Source organism: Manis pentadactyla, chromosome 4, assembly GCF_030020395.1.
Source record: "Manis pentadactyla isolate mManPen7 chromosome 4, mManPen7.hap1, whole genome shotgun sequence".
Taxonomy (NCBI): Eukaryota; Metazoa; Chordata; class Mammalia; order Pholidota; family Manidae; genus Manis; species Manis pentadactyla.
Window position 1 is genome coordinate 101,168,015 of NC_080022.1, and position 18,218 is coordinate 101,186,232.

The 18,218-nt window shown below is 38.9% G+C and overlaps 1 protein-coding gene across 1 annotated transcript in view; it reads left to right on the forward strand.

The window, feature by feature from the left end:
* Nucleotides 1-16,805, forward strand: part of PSMA5 (proteasome 20S subunit alpha 5) — a 34,508-nt gene extending 17,703 nt beyond the window's left edge. Inside the window, exon 9 of the mRNA XM_036916675.1 lies at nucleotides 16,568-16,805. Coding sequence (XP_036772570.1) covers nucleotides 16,568-16,645 — 78 coding nt within the window. The 3' untranslated portion in view covers nucleotides 16,646-16,805. The remainder of the gene's footprint in view (nucleotides 1-16,567) is intronic.
* Nucleotides 16,806-18,218: the final 1,413 nt, after the last annotated feature.

The following is an 18,218-nucleotide window of genomic DNA, read 5'->3' on the forward strand; positions in this document are numbered from 1 at the left end:
CTTTGATACATTTTGAGTTTACTTTTGTGTATGGTGTTAGACAATAATCGAGGTTCATTCTCTTACATGTAGCTGTCCAGTTTTGCCAACACCAGCTGTTGAAGAGGCTGTCATTTCCCCATTGTATATCCATGGCTCCTTTATCATATATTAATTGACCATATATGCTTGGGTTTATATCTGGGCTCTCTAGTCTGTTCCATTGGTCTGTCGGTCTGTTCTTGCGCCAGTAGCAAATTGTCTTGATTTCTGTGGCTTTGGAGTAGAACTTGAAGTCAGGGAGTGTAATTCCCCCCTGCTTTATTCTCTCTTCTCAGGACTGCTTTGGCTATTCAGGGTCTTTTGTGGTTCCATATGAATTTTAGAATTATTTGCTCTAGTTCATTGAAGAATGCTGTTGGTATTTTGATAGGGATTGCATTGAATCTGTAGATTGCTTTAGGCAGGATGGCCATTTTAACAATATTAATTTTTCCTATCTGTGTGCAAGGCATGTGTTTCCATTTATTGGTATCTTTAATTTCTCTCATGAGTGTCTTGTAGTTTTCAAAGTCTTTCACTTCCTTGGTTATGTTTATTCCTAGGTATTTTATTCTTTTTGATGCAGTTGTGAATGGAATTGTTATCCTGATTTCTCTTTCTGCTAGTTCATTGTTAGTATATAGGAATGCAACAGATTTCTGTGTATTAATTTTGTATCCCGCAACTTCGCTGAATTCAGATACTAGATCTAGTAGTTTGGAGTGGATTCTTTAGGATTTTTTCTTTTTTTTTTTTTTGTTATCATTAATCTACAATTACATGAAGAGCATTATGTTTACTAGGCTCCCCCCTTCACCAAGTCCCCCCCATGCACCCCATTACAGTCACTATGCGTCAGTGTAGTAAGATGCTGTAGAATCACTACTTGTCTTCTCTGTATTGCACAGGCCTCCCCATGCCCTCCCCTTATTATACATGCTAATCATGATGCCCCCTTTCTTTTTCCCAGCCCTTATCCATTCCTTCCCACCCATTTTCCCCAGTCCCTTTCCCTTTGGTAACTGTTAGTCCATTCTTGACTTCTGTGATTCTGCTGCTGTTTTGTTCCTTCAGTTTTCCTTTGTTCTTATACTCCACATATGAGTGAAATCATTTGGTACTTGTCTTTCTCCGCCTGGCTTATTTCACTGAGCATAATACCCTCTAGCTCCATCCATGTTGTTGCAAATGGTAGGATTTATTTTCTTCTTATGGCTGAATAATATTCCATTGTGTATATGTACCACATCTTCCTTATCCATTCATCTACTGATGGACATTTAGGTTGCTTCCATGTCTTGGCTATTATAAATAGTGCAGCGATAAACATAGGGGTGCATCTGTCTTTTTCAAACTGGAGTGCTGCATTCTTGGGGTAAATTCCTAGAAGTGGAATTCCTGGGTCAAATGGTAAGTCTATTTTGAGGAACCTCCATACTGCTTTCCACAATGGTTGAACTAATTTACATTCCCACCAGCAGTGTAGGAGGGTTCCCCTTTCTCCACAACCTTGCCAACATTTGTTGTTGTTTGTCTTTTGGATGGTAGCCCTCCTTACTGGTGTGAGATGATATCTCATTGTGGTTTTAATTTGTATTTCTCTGATGACAAGTGATGTGGAGCATCTTTTCATGTGTCTGTTGGCCATCTGAATTTCTTCTTTAGAGAACTGTCTATTCAGCTCCTCTGCCCATTTTTTAAATGGATTATTTGCTTTTTGTTTGTTGAGGTGTGTGAGCTCTTTATATATTTTGGATGTCAACCCTTTATCGGATCTGTCATTTTCGAATATATTCTCCCATACTGGAGGGTACCTTTTTGTTCTATTGATGGTGTCCTTTGCTGTACAGAAGCTTTTCAGCTTGATATAGTCCCACTTGTTCATTTTTGCTTTTGTTTCCCTTGCCCGGGGAGATATGTTCATGAAGAAGTCGCTCATGTTTATGTCCAAGAGATTTTTGCCTATGTTTTTTTCTAAGAGTTTTATGGTTTCATGACTTACATTCAGGTCTTTGATCCATTTCGAATTTACTTTTGTGTATGGGGTTAGACAATGATCCAGTTTCATTCTCTTACATGTAGCTGTGCACTTTTGCCAGCACCATCTGTTGAAGAGACTGTCATTTCCCCATTGTATGTCCATGGCTACTTTATCATATATTAATTGACCATATATGTTTGGGTTAATGTCTGGAGTCTCTATTCTGTGGCTCTGTTCTTGTGCCAGTACCAAATTGTCTTGATTACTGTGGCTTTATAGTAGAGCTTGAAGTTGGGGAGCGAGATCTCTCCCACTTTATTCTTCCTTCTCAGGATTGCTTTGGCTATTTGGGGTCGTTGGTGTTTCCGTATGAATTTTTGAACTGTTTGTTCCAGTTTGTTGAAGAATGTTGTTGGTAATTTGATAGGGATTTCATCAAATCTGTAAATTGCTTTGGCCAGGATGGCCATTTTGATGATATTAATTCTGCCTAGCCAAAAGCATGGGGTGAGTTTCCATTTGTTAGTGTCCTCCTGAATTTCTCTTAAGAGTGTCTTATAGTTTTCAGGGTATAGGTATTTCACTTCCTTGGTTAGGTTTATTCCTAGGTATTTTATTCTTTTTGATGCTATTGTGAATGGAATTGTTTTCCTGATTTCTCTTTCTATTAGTTCATTGTTAGTGTACAGGAAAGCCACAGATTTCTATGTGTTAATTTTGTATCCTGCAACTTTGCTGTATTCCAGTATCAGTTCTAGTAGTTTTGGGGTGGAGTCTTTAGGGTTTTTTTTGTACAATATCATGTCATCTGCAAATAGTGACAGTTTAATTTCTTCTTTACCAATTTGGATTCTTTGTATTTCTTTGTTTTGTCTAATTGCCGTGGCTAGGACCTCCAGTACTATGTTGAATAACAGTGGGGAGAGTGGGCATCCCTGTCTTGTTCCCGATCTCAGAGGTAAAGCTTTCAGCTTCTTGCTGTTCAGTATGATGTTGGCTGTGGGTTTATCATATATGGCCTTTATTATGTTGAGTTACTTGCCCTGTATACCCATTTTGTTGAGAGTTTTTATCATGAATGGATGTTGAATTTTATCAAATGCTTTTTCAGCATCTATGGAGATGATCATGTGGTTTTTGTCCTTCTTTTTGTTTATGTGGTGGATGATGTTGATGGATTTTCGAATGTTGTACCATCCTTGCATCCCTGGGATGAATCCCCCTTGGTCGTGGTGTATGATCCTCTTGATGTTTGTTTGAATTGGGTTTGCTAATATTTTCTTGAGTATTTTTGCATCTATGTTCATCAGGGATATTGGTCTGTAATTTTCTTTTTTGGTGGGGTCTGCCTGGTTTTGGTATTAGGGTGTTGTTGGCTTCATAGAAAGAGTTTGGGAGTATTTCCTCCTCTTCTATTTTTTGGAAAACTTTAAGGAGAATGGGTAGTATGTCTTCTCTGTATGTCTGATAAAATTCCGAGGTAAATCCATCTGGTCCAGGAGTTTTGTTCCTGGATAGTTTTTTGATTTCCACTTCAATTTCTTTGCTGGTAATTGGTTTGTTTAGATTTTGTGTTTCTTCCTTGGTCAGTCTTGGAAGGTTGTATTTTTCTAGGAAGTTGTCCATTTCTTCTAGGTTTTCCAGCTTGTTAGCATATAGGTTTTCAGAGTATTCTCTAATAATGCTTTGTATTGCTGTGCGGTCTGTCATGATTTTTCCTTTCTCATTTCTGATTCTGTTGATGTGTGTTGATTCTCTTTTTCTCTTAATAAGTCTGGCTAGAGGCTTATCTATTTTGTTTATTTTCTCAAAGAACCAGCTTTTGGTTTCAGTGATATTTTCTTCTATTGTTTTATTCTTCTCAATTTTATTTATTTTTTCTCTGATCTTTATTATGTCCCTCCTTGTGCTGACTTTAGGCCTCATTTGTTCTTCTTTTTCCAATTTTGACAATTGTGATGTTAGACTATTCATTTGGGATTGTTCTTCCTTCTTTAAATATGCCTGGATTGCTATATACTTTCCTCTTAAGACTGCTTTCGCTGCATCCCACAGAAGTTGGGGCTTTGTGTTGTTGTTGTCATTTGTTTCCATATATTGCTTGATCTCTATTTTAATTTGGTCATTGATCCATTGACTATTTAGGAACATTTTGTTAGGCCTCCATGTGTTTGTGAGCCTTTTTGCTTTCTTTGTACAATTTATTTCTAGTTTTATACCTTTTTGGTCTGAAAAGTTGGTTGGTAGAATTTCAATGTTTTTGAATTTACTGAGGCTCTTTTTGTGGCCTAGTATGTGGTCTATTCTGGAAAATGTTCCATGTGCACTTGAGAAGAATGTGTATCTGTTGCTTTTGGATGTAGAGTTCTATAGATGTCTATTAGGTCCAGATGTTTTAGTGTGTTGTTCAGTGCCTCTGTGTCCTTACTTATTTTCTGTCTGGTGGATCTATCCTTTGGAGTGAGTGGTGTGTTGAAGTCTCCTAAAATGAATGCATTGCATTCTGTTTCCTCCTTTAGTTCTGTTAGTATTTGTTGCACATATGCTGGTGCTCCTGTGTTGGGTGCATAGATATTTATAATGGTTATATCCTCTTGTTGGACTGACCCCTTTATCATTATGTAATGTCCTTCTTTATCTCTTGTTACTTTCTTTGTTTTGAAGTCTATTTTGTCTGATGCTAGTACTGCAACACCTGCTTTTTCTCCATGTTGTTTGCATGAAAAATCTTTTTCCATCCCTTGACTTTTAGTCTGTGCATGTCTTTGGGTTTGAGGTGAGTCTCTTGTAAGCAGCCTATAGATGGGTCTGGCTTTTTTATCCATTCTCTTACTCTGTGTCTTTTGATTGGTGCATTCAGTCCATTTACATTTAGGGTGATTGTTGAAAGACATGTACTTATTGCCATTGCAGGGTTTAGATTCATGGTTATTGAACTTCCAAGTTTAGCTTCTTTAGTATCTTACTGTCTAACTTAACTCGCTTATTGAGTTATTATAAACACTGTCTGATGATTATTTCTCTCCCTTCTTATTCCTCCTCCTCCATTCTTTATATGTTGGTTGTTTTATTCTGTGCTCTTTTGTGCTTCCTTTAACTGCTTTTGTGGGTGGTTGATTTTATTTTTTGCCTTTAGTTAGTATTTGGTTGGTCTGCTTTCTTTGCTATGATTTTATTTTCTCTGGTGACATCTGTTTGGCCTTAGGAGTGCTCACATCTAGAGCAGTCCCTCTAAAATACCCTGTAGAGGTGGTTTGTGGGAAGCAAATCCCCTCAACTTTTGCTTGTCTGGGAATTGTTAAATCCCTCCTTCATATTTAAATGATAATCGTGGTGGATACAGTATTCTTGGTTCAAGGCCCTTCTGTTTCATTGCATTAAATATATCATGCCATTCTCTTCTGGCCTGTAAGGTTTCTGTTGAGAAATCTGATGATAGCCTGATGGGTTTTCCTTTGTAGGTGACCTTTTTCCTCTCTCTGGCTGCCTTTAAAACTCTGTCCTTGTCCTTGATCTTTGCCATTTTAATTATTATGTGTCTTGATGTTATCCTCCTTGGGTCCTTTCTGTTGAGAGTTCTGTGTACTTCCATGGTCTGAGCAATTATTTCCTCCCCCAGTTTGGGGAAGTTGTCAGCAATTATTTCTTCGAATACACTTTTATCCCTTTTTCTCTCTCTTCTTCTTCTGGTACCCGTAAAATGCAGATATTTTTCCTTTTTGATTGGTCACACAGTTCTCTCAATATTGTTTCATTCCTGGAGATCCTTTTATCTCTGTGTCAGCTTCTATGCATTCCTGTTCTCTGGTTTCTATTCCATTAATGGCCTCTTGCATCCCGTCAATTCTGCTTTTAAATCCTTCCAGAAATTGTTTTATTTCTGTAGTCTCCCTCCCTACTTTGTCTGTTAGGTGTTGTATTTTTCTCTGCAGCTCCATCAGCATGGTTATGATCTTTATTTTGAATTCTTTTTCAGGAAGATTGGTTGGGTCTATCCCTCCAAGCTCCTTCTCAGAGGTTGTCTCTGTGATTTTTGTCTGGATCAAATTCTTCTTCCTTTTCATGGCCATCGAGGTAGTTGTGGGGAGCTGGCTCATGTGTCGGCTGGGAGAACGTCCCTTCTTGCTAGTTTGTGGCCTTCCTCTCCTGGGAGAACAGCAACCCCTAGCGGCTTTTGCTGGGCAGCTGCGCACAGACGGGATCTCTGATTCTTGCCTGGCTGCTGTTAAAGAAGCTCTGCCCTGCTGCTGTGGGCGTGGCTGGCCTCAGGTTGCTGCGCTACTATGGCGGAGCAGCACTGGAGGGGGAACGGGTGGGAGGCTGTTTATCAACATGAGGGTCCTCCAAGCTGCGCTGGCGCCCTGGGGATTAAGGTGCCTGGAGTTCCCTGGGATTCCCAGCTGGTGGGCTGAGTGTGCAGGGGTGCTTCCGTTCAGCCGTGGGGTCCCTGTCCCTTCACCACTTTCAAAGGGCACTCACTTTTCTTTTGTCCCAGGGGTGCCAGCTGCGGGGATCTGCTCGCAGATTTTACTGTTCCGTTTCCCTAGTAGTATCCGGCACCCCACACACTGTGTGTCTATGCTTCTGGTGCAGATGGCTAGGGCTGGGTGTTTAGCAGTCCTGGGCTCCCTCTCCCTCCCTGCTCCAACTCCTCTCCTCCTGCCAGGAGCTGGGGTTAGGGGTGCGACCCACACCGCAGCTTGTATCTTATCCCCTTCGTGAGGCACTGGGTTCTCGCAGGTGTAGATGTAGTCTGGCTGTTGTCCTGTGTCTTCTGGTCTCTCTCTTAGGAATAGTTGTATTTGTTGTATTTTCAAAAATATATATGGTTTTGGGAGATTTCCACTGCTCTACTCACGCTGCCATCTTGGCTCCTCTAGGGTTTTTTATGTACAATACCATGTCATCTGCAAACAGGGACAGTTTGACTTCTTCCTTACCAGTCTGGATGCCTTTTTATTTCTTTGTGTTGTCTGATTGCCGTGGCTATGACCTCCAGAGCTATGTTGAATAAAAGTGTGGAGACTGGGCATGCTTGTCTTTTTCCCAACCTTAAAGGAAAAGCTTTCAACTTCTCGCTGTTAAGTATAAGGTTGGCTGTGAGTTTGTCACATATGGCCTTTATTATGTTGAGGTACTTGCCCTCTATACCCATTTTGTTGAGAATTTTTATCATGAATGGATGTTGAATTTTGTCGATGCTTTTTCAGCATCTATGTAGATGATCATGTGGTTTTTGTCCTTTTTGTTGATGTGGTGGATAGTGTTGATGGATTTTTGAATGTTGTACCATCCTTATACCCCGGGATGAATCCCACTTGATCATGATGGATCATCTTTTTGATGTACTTTTGAATTCAGTTTGCTAATTATTGGTGAGTATTTTTGCATCTATGTTCATCAGGGATATTGGTCTGTAATTTTCTTTTTTTGTGGTGTCTTTGCCTGGTTTTGGTATTGGAGTGATGTTGTCTTGTAGAATGAGTTTGGGAGTATTCCCTCCTCTTCTTTTTGGAAAACTTTAAGGAGAATGGGTATCATGTCTTCTCTAAATGTTTGATAAAATTCAGCAGTGAAACCATCTGGTCCTGGAGTTTTGTTCTTACTGATTCAATTTCCTTGCTGGTAATTGGTCTATTTAGATTTTCTATTCTTCCAGGGTCAGCCTTGAAGGCATTTCTTCAAGGTTATCCAGTTTTTTAGCATATAATTTTTCAGAGTATCTCTATTAATTCTTTTTATTTCTGTGGTGACCATAGTGATTTTTCCTTTCTCATTACTGATTCTTTTTATATATGTAGACTCTCTTTTTTTCTTGATAAGTCTGGCTAGAGGGTTATCTATTTTATTTTCTCAAAGAACTAGCTCTTGCTTTCATTGATTCTTTCTAGTGTTTTATTCTTCTTGATTTTATTTATTTATGCTCTAATCTTTATTATGTCCCTCCTACTGACTTTGGGCCTTATTTGTTCTTCTTTTTCTAGTTTCATTAATTGTGAGTTTAGAGTGTTCATTTAGGATTGTTCTTCTTTCCTGAGGTAGTCCTGTGTAGCAATATACTTCCCTCTTAGCATGGCCTTCTCTGTGTCCCATAGATTTTGTGGTGTTGAATTATTGTTGTCATTTGTCTGTATAATTGCTTGTTCTCTTTTTATTTGTTTATTGATCCATTGATTATTTAGGAGCATGTTATTAAGCCTCCATGTGTTTGTCGGCATTTTCATTTTCTTCGTGTAACTTATTGCTAGTTTCATAACTTTGTGATCTGAGAAGCTGGTTGGTACAATTTCAGTCTTTTTTAATTTACTGAGGCTTTTTTTGTGGCCTAGTATATGATCTATTCTTGAAAATGTTCCATGTGCACTTGAGAAGAATGTGTATCCTGTTGGTTTTGGATGAAGTGTTCTGTAGATGTCCATTAGGTCCATCTGTTGTAATACATTGTTCGGTGCCTCTGTCTCTTTACTTATTTTCTGTCTGGTTGATCTGTCCTTTGGATTGAGTGGTGTCTTGAAGTCTCCTAAAATGAGTACTAAATATAATACCCCTCAATCCCCTTCTCCCTCCCTTCCACACCCCTCCCCTTTGGTAATGACTAGTTCTTTCTTGGAATCTCTGAGTCTGCTATTTTGTTCCTTCAGTTTTGCTTCATTGTTATACTCCACAAATGAGGGAAATCATTTGGCACTTGTCTTTCTCTGCCTGGCTTATTTCACTGAGCATAATGTCCTCCAGCTCCATCCTTGTTGTTGCAAATGGTAGGATTTGTTTCTTTCTTATGGCTGAATAGTATTCCATTGTGTATATGTACCACATCTTTTTTATCCATTCATCTACTGAAGGACACTTCGGTGCTTCTATATCTTGGCATTGTAAAAAGTGCTGCAATAAACATACGGGTGCATATGTCTTCTTGAATCTGAGTTGTTTTCTTTGGGTAAATTCTTAGGCGTGGAATTCCCTGGTCAAATGCTTTTTCTATTTTTGGCTTTTTGAGGAACCTCCATATTGCTTTCCACAATGGCTGAACTAGCTAGCTTACATTCCCACCAGCTGTGTAGGAGGGTTCCCCTTTCTCTGCTTCCTCACCAGCATTTGTTGTTCTTAGTATTTTCGATGCTGCCCATCCTTAGTGGTGTGACATGATATCTCATTGTGGTTTTAATTTGCATTTCCCTGATGATTAGTGATGTGGAGCATATTTTCATGTGCCTGTTGGCCATCTGAATTTCTTCTTTGGAGAACTGTCTCTTCATATCTTCTGCCCATTTGTTAATTGGTTTATTTGCTTTTTGGGTGTTGAGGCCTGTAAGTTCTTTATATAGTTTGGATGTTAACCCCTTGTTGGATATGTTATTTATGTATATATTCTCCCATACTGTAGGATGCCTTTTTGTTCTGTTGATCGTGACCTTTGCTGTATAGAAACTTTTTGGTTCAATGTAGTCCCATGAGTTCATTTTTGCTTTTGTTTCCCTTGCTTGAGGAGATGCATTCAGGAAGAAGTTGCTCATGCTTATCATTCAGGAGATGTTTGCCTGTGTTGTCTTCTAAGAGTTTTATGGTTTCATGACTTACATTCAGGTCTTTGATACATTTCGAGTTTAGTTTTGTGTATGGGGTTAGACAATAATCCAGTTTCATTCTCTTGCATGTAGCTGTCCAGTTTTGCTAACACCAGCTGTTGAGGAGGCTGTCGTTTCCCTATTGTATGTCCATGGCTCTTTTATCATATATTAATTGACCATATATGGTTGGGTTCATATCAGCGCCCTCTAATCTGTTCCATTGGTCCATTCCCCCTTTAATTCTGTTAGTATTTGTTTCACTTATGTAGGTGATCCTGTGTTGGGTGCATAGATATTTAGTAGTAATTATATCCTCTTGTTGGACTGGCCCCTTTATCATTATGTAATGTCCTTTTTCTCTTGTTACTTTCTTTGTTTTGAAGTCTAATTTGTCTGATACAAGTACTGCAACTCCTGCTTTTTTCTCTCTATTAGTTGCATGAAATATCATTTTCCATCCCTTTACTTTTAGTCTGTGTATGTCTGAGTTTGAAGTGAGTCTCTTGTAGGCAGCATATGGACTATGTCTTTTGATTGGTGCATTCAGACCGTTTACATTTAGGGTGATTATCGATAGGTATGTACTTACTGCCATTGCAGGCTTTAGATTTGTGGTTATTACCAAAACTTCAAGGGTAATTCTCTTACTATCTAACAGTCTAATTTACTCACTTCATATGCTATTATAAACACAACCTAAAGGTTCTTTTTTTTCCTCCTTTTTCTTCCTTCTCCATTCTTTATATGTTAGGTATCATATTCTGTACTCTTTGTCTAACCTTTGATTGACTTTGGAGGTAGTTGATTTGATTTTGCATCTGCTTAGTAAAGAATTGTTCTACTTTGCTGTGGTTTTATTTTCCCTGGTGACATCTATTTAGCTTTAGGAATACTTGTATCTATAGCAGTCCCTCCTAAATGCACTGTAGAGGTGGTTTGTAGGAGGTAAATTCAGCATTTCCTTACCTGAAAACCGTTTAATCCCTCCTTCAAATTTAAATAATAACCTTGCTGGGTAGAGTACTCTTGGTTCAGGCCCTTCTGCTTCATTGCATTAAATATATCATGCCACTCCCTTCTGGCCTGTAAGGTTTCTGTTGAGAAATCTGATGATAGCCTGATGGGTTTTCCTTTGTATGTGATCTTTTTTCTCTCTAGCTACTTTTAAGAGTCTGTATGTATCTTTGGTCTTCGCCATTTTAATTATTATATGTCTTGATGTTGTCTTCCTTGGGTCCCTTGTGTTGGGAGATCTGTGCATCTCCATGGCTTGAGAAACTATCTCCTTCCCCAGATTGGGGAATTTTTCAGCAGTTACCTCCTCAATAATACTTTCTATGCCTTTTTCTCTCTCTTCTTCTTCTGGTACCCCTATAATGTGGTTATTGTCCTGTTTGGATTGGTCACACAGTTCTGTCAATATTCTTTCATTCTTAGAGATCCTTTTTTCTCTCTGTGCCTCAGCTTCTTTGTATTCGTCTTCTCTAATGTCTGTTCCATTTACCATCTCTTCTACTCCATCTAATCTACTTTTAAATCCCTCCATTGTATGTTTCATTTCAGATATTGAATTTCTTAATGATTAAATCTCTGTCTTAAATTCGTCCCTGAATTCTTGGAATATTTTTCTGTATGTCCATGAGCATGTTTATGATTTTTATTTTAAACTCTCTCTCAGGAAGACTGAGTTCAGTTTCATTTGGCCCTTCTGGGGTTTGTGAGATTTTGGTCTGAACTAGGTTCCCTTGATGTTTCATAGTTCTATGTGGTGCCCTCTAGTGCTCAGAAGCTCTAGTCTCTGGAGCTGCTCAGCCCCTAGAGTGATGTTGGGGTTCGTAGGGGAGTAGCACTGGTGCCTCGGGGGAGGAAAGAGCTGTTTCCTGATTCCCAGCTGCAGTGCGTGTCCCCAGTGTCAGAGCCAGTGGGCCTAACACACAGAGGTAAGCCTCTGCGCTTGGCGTCTCTAGCTGTTGTAGGCAGGGTCTCCCTCTGGCTGGCCTGATGCCAGTGCAGTGACTGCCGGTTTGTGAGCAGCTGCCAGCAGACCAGGAGGAAGGTGCAGCAGGCTGTGTGTCACTGTCAGGGGCCTTGGAGCTGGAGTAGGCAGCCTGGGGGATGGAGCGTCTGAATCTTCTCAAAGTTCCCAACCCTCTGGGCAGAGTGTGCCCAGACAACCTTGTCCACCTATCCCTTCTCCTGCGTAGTAAACTCCGTGTAAACCCTGCCCCTTTGGCAGCCCTCTCGCTGCTAGGAAGCCTCTCAGACTGCTTGCCTTTATTTTTTCCCAGAGCATCCAGATGTGGATCCCTGTCCTCCACAAAAGGCTGGTATCTCAGTCTCTCAAGCACTGCACCTGTCCCAGCTCCCCAACCCCAGCAACCTCCAGAGCACCACACAGTGTAGGTCTGTGGTCCAAAGCAGACCTCCAGTGCTGGGTGTTCAGCGGTTCTAGGCTTCCACCCCCTCCCTGCTCCATTTCTCTTCCTCCCGGCAGTGATCTGGGGTGGGGGAAGGGCTTGGTTCCCACCAGATCAAGGCTTTGGTACGTTATCCTGTTTCGTGAGGTCTGCTGTGTTCATGAGGTCTATATGCCGTCTGGTGCAGCCTTCTTTCCTGTTGCTGTTTTAGGGCTAGTTGTATTAACTGTATTTTCACACTACATGTGGTTTTGGGAGGAATTCTCTGTCTCACTCCTCATGCCGCCATCTTGAATCTCAAAATCAAGTTTTTGTCTTTTTAAATATAGGGAAAGAGTCAAAAATTCTTTATAGACTGAGAAGAAAATAGCACACAGAAAAATGTTAGTAAGATGGAGGTTAAATAGTGATGGAAAACTGCTAAAAGAGGGAAGGTATGGTACAAATGAAGGAGTTAGTTTCAAAAGTAGAATTTATTCAGCATTATATTGAATGCCCATTATACGTATGATGCTAGATAATAAGACTACAGACACAGAAAAGTCAAATTCTCATTCAAGTTGTATGCTCTGTTGTGTAGAGGACATACTGGTAGTAATAGCTTGGGTTGATACATCTATAATAGTAGTAAGAATGGATTGTCACAAGAACATATAACTTACACTGGGGCACTAAGAAAGCTTCCTGGAAGAGGTGATGTGTGGAGAAAGGAAGAGAAGGGTATTCCAGGAAGAGGGAATAGCGATGTGCAAAGGCTCAAAGAAGTAAAATAACATTGTGCATAAAAGGGAATGTTGGGAGTTTTGTCTGATTGCTGGACTGTAAGGCGTATGTAAGATAGGGAGATAACAAGAAATCACACTGGAGAGGCATGGACCAGTGTCTGAATGCACTTACTATGCTAAGAGTAGATTAGGAGAAAAGGAGGTAGTGATGACTAAAGATAAGAGGTTTGGAGGTGAATTGGGAGAGGCCCTATATTTTCCTGGTGACTGTTAGATCATCTGCTGAGGGTGGGTAACTGCAATAGTGAAATTAAAGGGAATGGGAAATATTTGGAAGAGGGAAATATTATGGATAGGGAAAAGGGAAGACAGGGATGAATGAAAGGATTGCTGGACTACATTAAAATAAGTAGCTGAGGCTGGAATCACAAAACAAGTTGAAAAAGTCAGGATGGTGGTTACCTTTGGAGGCATAGTATGTATATATATTTTATTTAAATTAAAATGTTTTTAAAAGGCAGCTGAGGTTGGAATCACAATCAGTAATTAAAGCAGTTGACACTTATTTTAGGATGTTTGTTAGCTCTACTCAGCATAGATTGAGAAAATGTGTGCCTGGGTTAGTTCCTGGTAGGGGAGTGATAGTTAAGGGCAGCAGAATGGAGAGTTGTCAGTGCATGTCTCACCAATAGCGCCAGGTCCCGTAGGCTGCAGGGAAAGGGCAGAATGGGATGCCAGAAGGAGGGCTGGCCTAAAGGTGTGAAGGTCTGAGGAGTTGGAGAGAGGATGGTGTGTGTGTGGTTGTCTCTGTGTGCGTGTATGTATGTGTATGTGTGTGGTTGGTTTGCTCCTTGAGCAATAATGGGGAGAAAGGGTGTTTGGAATGGAAGTGGAAAAACTTCATAAGTATATGTTTTTTCCACCTTCTTAGCAAAGATTTGAAAATATTTCTCCTTTTTACCAGTCTGACACGATGTGCAACAAATGCAGTGCTATCCCATCTTGACCCTTCGGAGGGATTTGCCAGTTCCTTTCTAATACTTTGTTTTCTTTGGTACTGAGTGAGATAGAGTCTTGACATTTCTCCTAAGACTATCTTCAGGCCACCTCAGAGTAATTCAAATGTAATTCTGTTGATTTCACAGTGAAGGTTCTAAGGCCTGCTTGGTTCAACTGAAACTGATTGATGATACTACCAGTGTAGTCATTCACAGCAGAAACCTGGAAGACTTTCCCTTTGTTTCCACTGAAGTATGTCTTTGCCCCTTTATAAAAAATTTTCATATCAGTGCCTCCTCTCATCCCTACTTCCAGAGCCACCTTTCGTTCCAGTCCTCATTCTTCTACTGCCCTTGATATTTTCAGAGGTTTCCTAACTAGTTCTGTCTCTGGCCTTGCCCTCCTCCATTTCATTCCATTTTGCTCTCGTTGTGCTACTGAAGTGGATTTTCTAAACTGCATATCAAAGCTTGATTGTTCTCCACTTAAAAAAATCTTTCCTGACTTCTGTTGTCCACTAAGTAAATTCCAAATTTCTTTTATGACATAATAACTTACTACTTCTTAAGTTATATGTTTAATCTCGTAGGCACCTCACTAAGCATTTTACATGCAATTATTTCTTCTAATCCTCAAAACAACCCTATGAGATATGTATTCCTATTTCCATTTTACAGAGAAACTGAGGCTTTGAGAGGGTAGGACCTTGTCCAAAATAATAAAATCAATAAATGATGGAGTCAAGATTTGAAACCCAGGTCTGATTTTAGGTCCTGTACTTTATAACCACTAATATACTGTCTTCCTGTGAACTATGACCTATTCCCTCCCCATTTCATTTCATTCATTTCATATGCAGACCCTGCTGTAGCCCTTCCAAATTATTTTTAGTTTTGCAAATACATCATTTTGTGTCATGCTTTTAGGCATTTGCACATTCAGTCTCCCCTTCTGCTCCTTGACTACCTGACCCATTCTTGCCATGCTTTAAGACACAACTCAAATGTGGCTTCTTGAAGCCTTCCTGAATTCTCCCTAGATAACTCCTTTTTGCCTCTAACTGATATGTGTTTAGCTCTGTTATAAAACTTAGCTGACTTTGAAAGCATTCGGCATCTAGCACCCTTTGTAAGATACTTCCTTCAACATTGGATCTCTAGTGCCTAGTACAATTAACTAGTACACTGGTGCTTAATTAATTATTGATTGAATCAATAAGAAAAAATACCTTTTAGTTCAAAGATTTTTAAAAAGTGAAATAAATAGAAAAGTATTTTTTATATTATGTAAACAAATTTGTCATTTGGCAATTACATGATTTTTTACTCATGTACTTTTTTACTCAGCTACTTACGAGTACCTTCCTGAAGGCAGTACTACTTTAAGTCCTATTAGTATTGATTTTCAACCTGGTTCTATAGGACTATTCTATTCAGAATTTTCCCACTTTCTGTTTTTTAGCCTCTGTATTGCTTGGGGGGATTAGCCTGTGAGCTGTGAGTGACGTGACAAAAAAGAAAAATTCTGTAGGCTCCCACTTTTCTCTGCTTCATTGACTTAGTATCTCCCTGTCTTCAAGTTCTTTGAAAAGCAGCAATAACATTTATATACTGTAATGTCCTTGGAATAAAACTCATGGTCTATATGGACAGGAGTAAATTGTTCAACATACGTTTTGCAAATATATTGGGACTCTTCTGATATTTCATTTAGTTGGATAGGTTGGATAAGAATTGGAGATTCTTATTTTTAAGGTATTTTAAGAATATACAGTCATTTTTTTCCTAAATTTTACCTGTAGATGAGGCAGAGAATAATAAATGCCATGTAACTGGATTATGCTAATTCTGATAGTTTTCAAATTATATTAACTATCTGTAATTAATTTTACTCAAAAAATGCCCTATTATGTTTAATTTTAATATTTAAAAAAAAGACAGCATGAGGAAATGACATTCAGAACAAACACAAAAGCTTTTTAGGCAAATGTGAAGTGGCACCTATTCTTTAGTATTGACCAAAAACATGGGACTATGTTGTCAGAAGAGAAGATGGAAAACTCAGTAGTGTTAGCTAAATTTTAAACTGTCTTCTGATTCTAGTCTTTTATTGTTTTAAATCCATTATAGTCTAGATTGCTGTTTATTTCTAGTATCTTCAGTTACAACTGATTTTCTTTTGTCATTGTTAATGGAATCTTTTCATGGCCAGTCCTTTTAAAAAGCAAAATAAAAACGAAGCAAACCTTTTTGTTGTTGTCTTATGGACAGTTTTAGAGAATATAAATACCTAATAATCGTCAACAATTATTTGGTACTTACTACAGTGTTCTAGGCATTGTTCTAAGCACTTTACGTTTAATTAACACATTTCATCCTCAGAACTACTATGAGTTAGGTGCTCTTACTGTCCCCTTTTTACCAATGGAAATTGAGGCACACAGTGGCCCACCAACCCAAGGTCACACACACAAGCTCAACTTGGAAGTATGTAAATATGCTTTGAATATAATTTGAAAGGAATCTTTAACAGAAAAAGCTACTAACGCAGCATGTATTTTGCTGCTGCCTTTCTGATCCTTATTTAAGTAATTTCAGGAAGTGACAATGATGCCAACCATTTGGTTAACTATTATGTGGTGGGTAAACCTCAACATAGAAAATTTGTTCAATACAGTTTTCATTTCATAGTCAGATAGCTATTTTAGGAACCTGCTGCTGGAAAGGGTATCCCTGGGACAGCAGATCCCTTAGTTCCTAATGAACAGCTACACCACCAACACTGCCTCTGATCAGGCGAGGGCCATCAGCAGGGGAATCCAGCCAGCTTATTAACCCTTCTCTGTTTTCTTTCCAGCTAGCCACAGTGCAGCCTGGCCAGAATTTCCACATGTTCACAAAGGAAGAACTTGAAGAGGTTATCAAGGACATTTAAGGAAGTGTGATCCTCAGAACTTCTCTGGGACAATTTCAGTTCTCCTAATTGCCCTTAACTTTTACTTCCAGCTCCTATTCCTTTGAAAATCCAGTATATGTGCATTTTTTATGATGTCTGTACATAAAGACAATTCTGAAATAAAGAAAAATTAAAAATATTTGTTAATATTCTCTTCTTATGCAGTCTTCTGTTCAAAGGCAAAAAGGATGGTGGTATATTAATGTCCATATCCTATCAGAGTATCTGTTCTAAACCTGTTTTAGTGGCTCTCTACAATAGAATCAATTATATCATGAATCTCCTGGTGTTCAAAAGTGAACTCAAACTAGTTCAGCTCCTTCCAGTGGTTTGTAGATATTAATACTACCGTAAACCCATTTCAGTCCTGTAGTTTCTCTTAAGTAGGTACTTTTGCTGCTTTCCCTGCATGAAGGAGATGCTATAAAATGACCATCCAAAGAACATGTTTTGAGGTCCTCCAAACACTGATGGATTAGAGTAAGCCAACAACAATGTCGTATCAATTCTTGTGTCCTAATAGACAACTTGGAAAGAGATTTTTCTTTTTATGAAGTTAATGACTATAAAAGAATTCATGATCTTGGCCTCACAAGCAATTGATTACAAATCAGAAGGGTATTTCAGAAGTAGTTTACATTAGACTTCGGAATGTGTTATGAGCTTTCCCCCATTAGAGCTGCCTGCCATCATATGACTGGGGTGAGATTATTTAAAGAATCATTCTAGTGGAGCCTCAAAAAATGACTATACGAAGTAGGTGTCATCATATTTAACGATGAAGAATCCATGGCTGTGTACTGGACACAGAAAATTAAGCTGTTGGTACTTGAACTCAGATTTCTGGTTTTAAGTCAACTCTGATTTTCCAATGCCAGGTGCCTTGAAGTCTAAATACCTGAGTAATAGGGAAATGATGATATTTGAAATGTCCTTGGACTAAGCACAACATGGATGGCTATCCCATATGTAGTAAGAATTGGTTGTGTTTTTGTAGGAACTTGTACTCTGATGTCAAAATCAATTCTGATTATTTGAATAGCCTGAATTCATAGTCGTACTGTAATTCCAGCAAAAAACAACTTGCACTTACATACATTTGGAAGCTGTAATGATGAGAAACATTTGGGAGAAAATAATTTTGTCCTAGACATACACATTAGGAAAATGGTACTAGAGTATATCATAACCAATGTTTTGGAGACTAGTGATTTTAGTCCTATTATTAAATGTAACATGATGGTCATGAGATTAATTTCTCTCATGTTTACCTTTTATCAAATCCTAATAGAAGATGCCAGTGAGAAATCCTATCAACTATTCATTCAAATTTAATAAATTTATTGCCTATCTACCATATGCCAAGTAATGTACTAGGCACTGGGGATTGAGCTGTGAAAATAGTAGATAACGGTCTGTGTTTCCATGAAGCTTCCAGTGGAGAGAACTACACATAAATATTCCCTTTAATTCAGTGTAGCCTAATGCAGAAATGGGCAACACATGCTGCTTTAAGGGAGAGGTAAGCATGTCTGAGTCGTGTATTATGTAG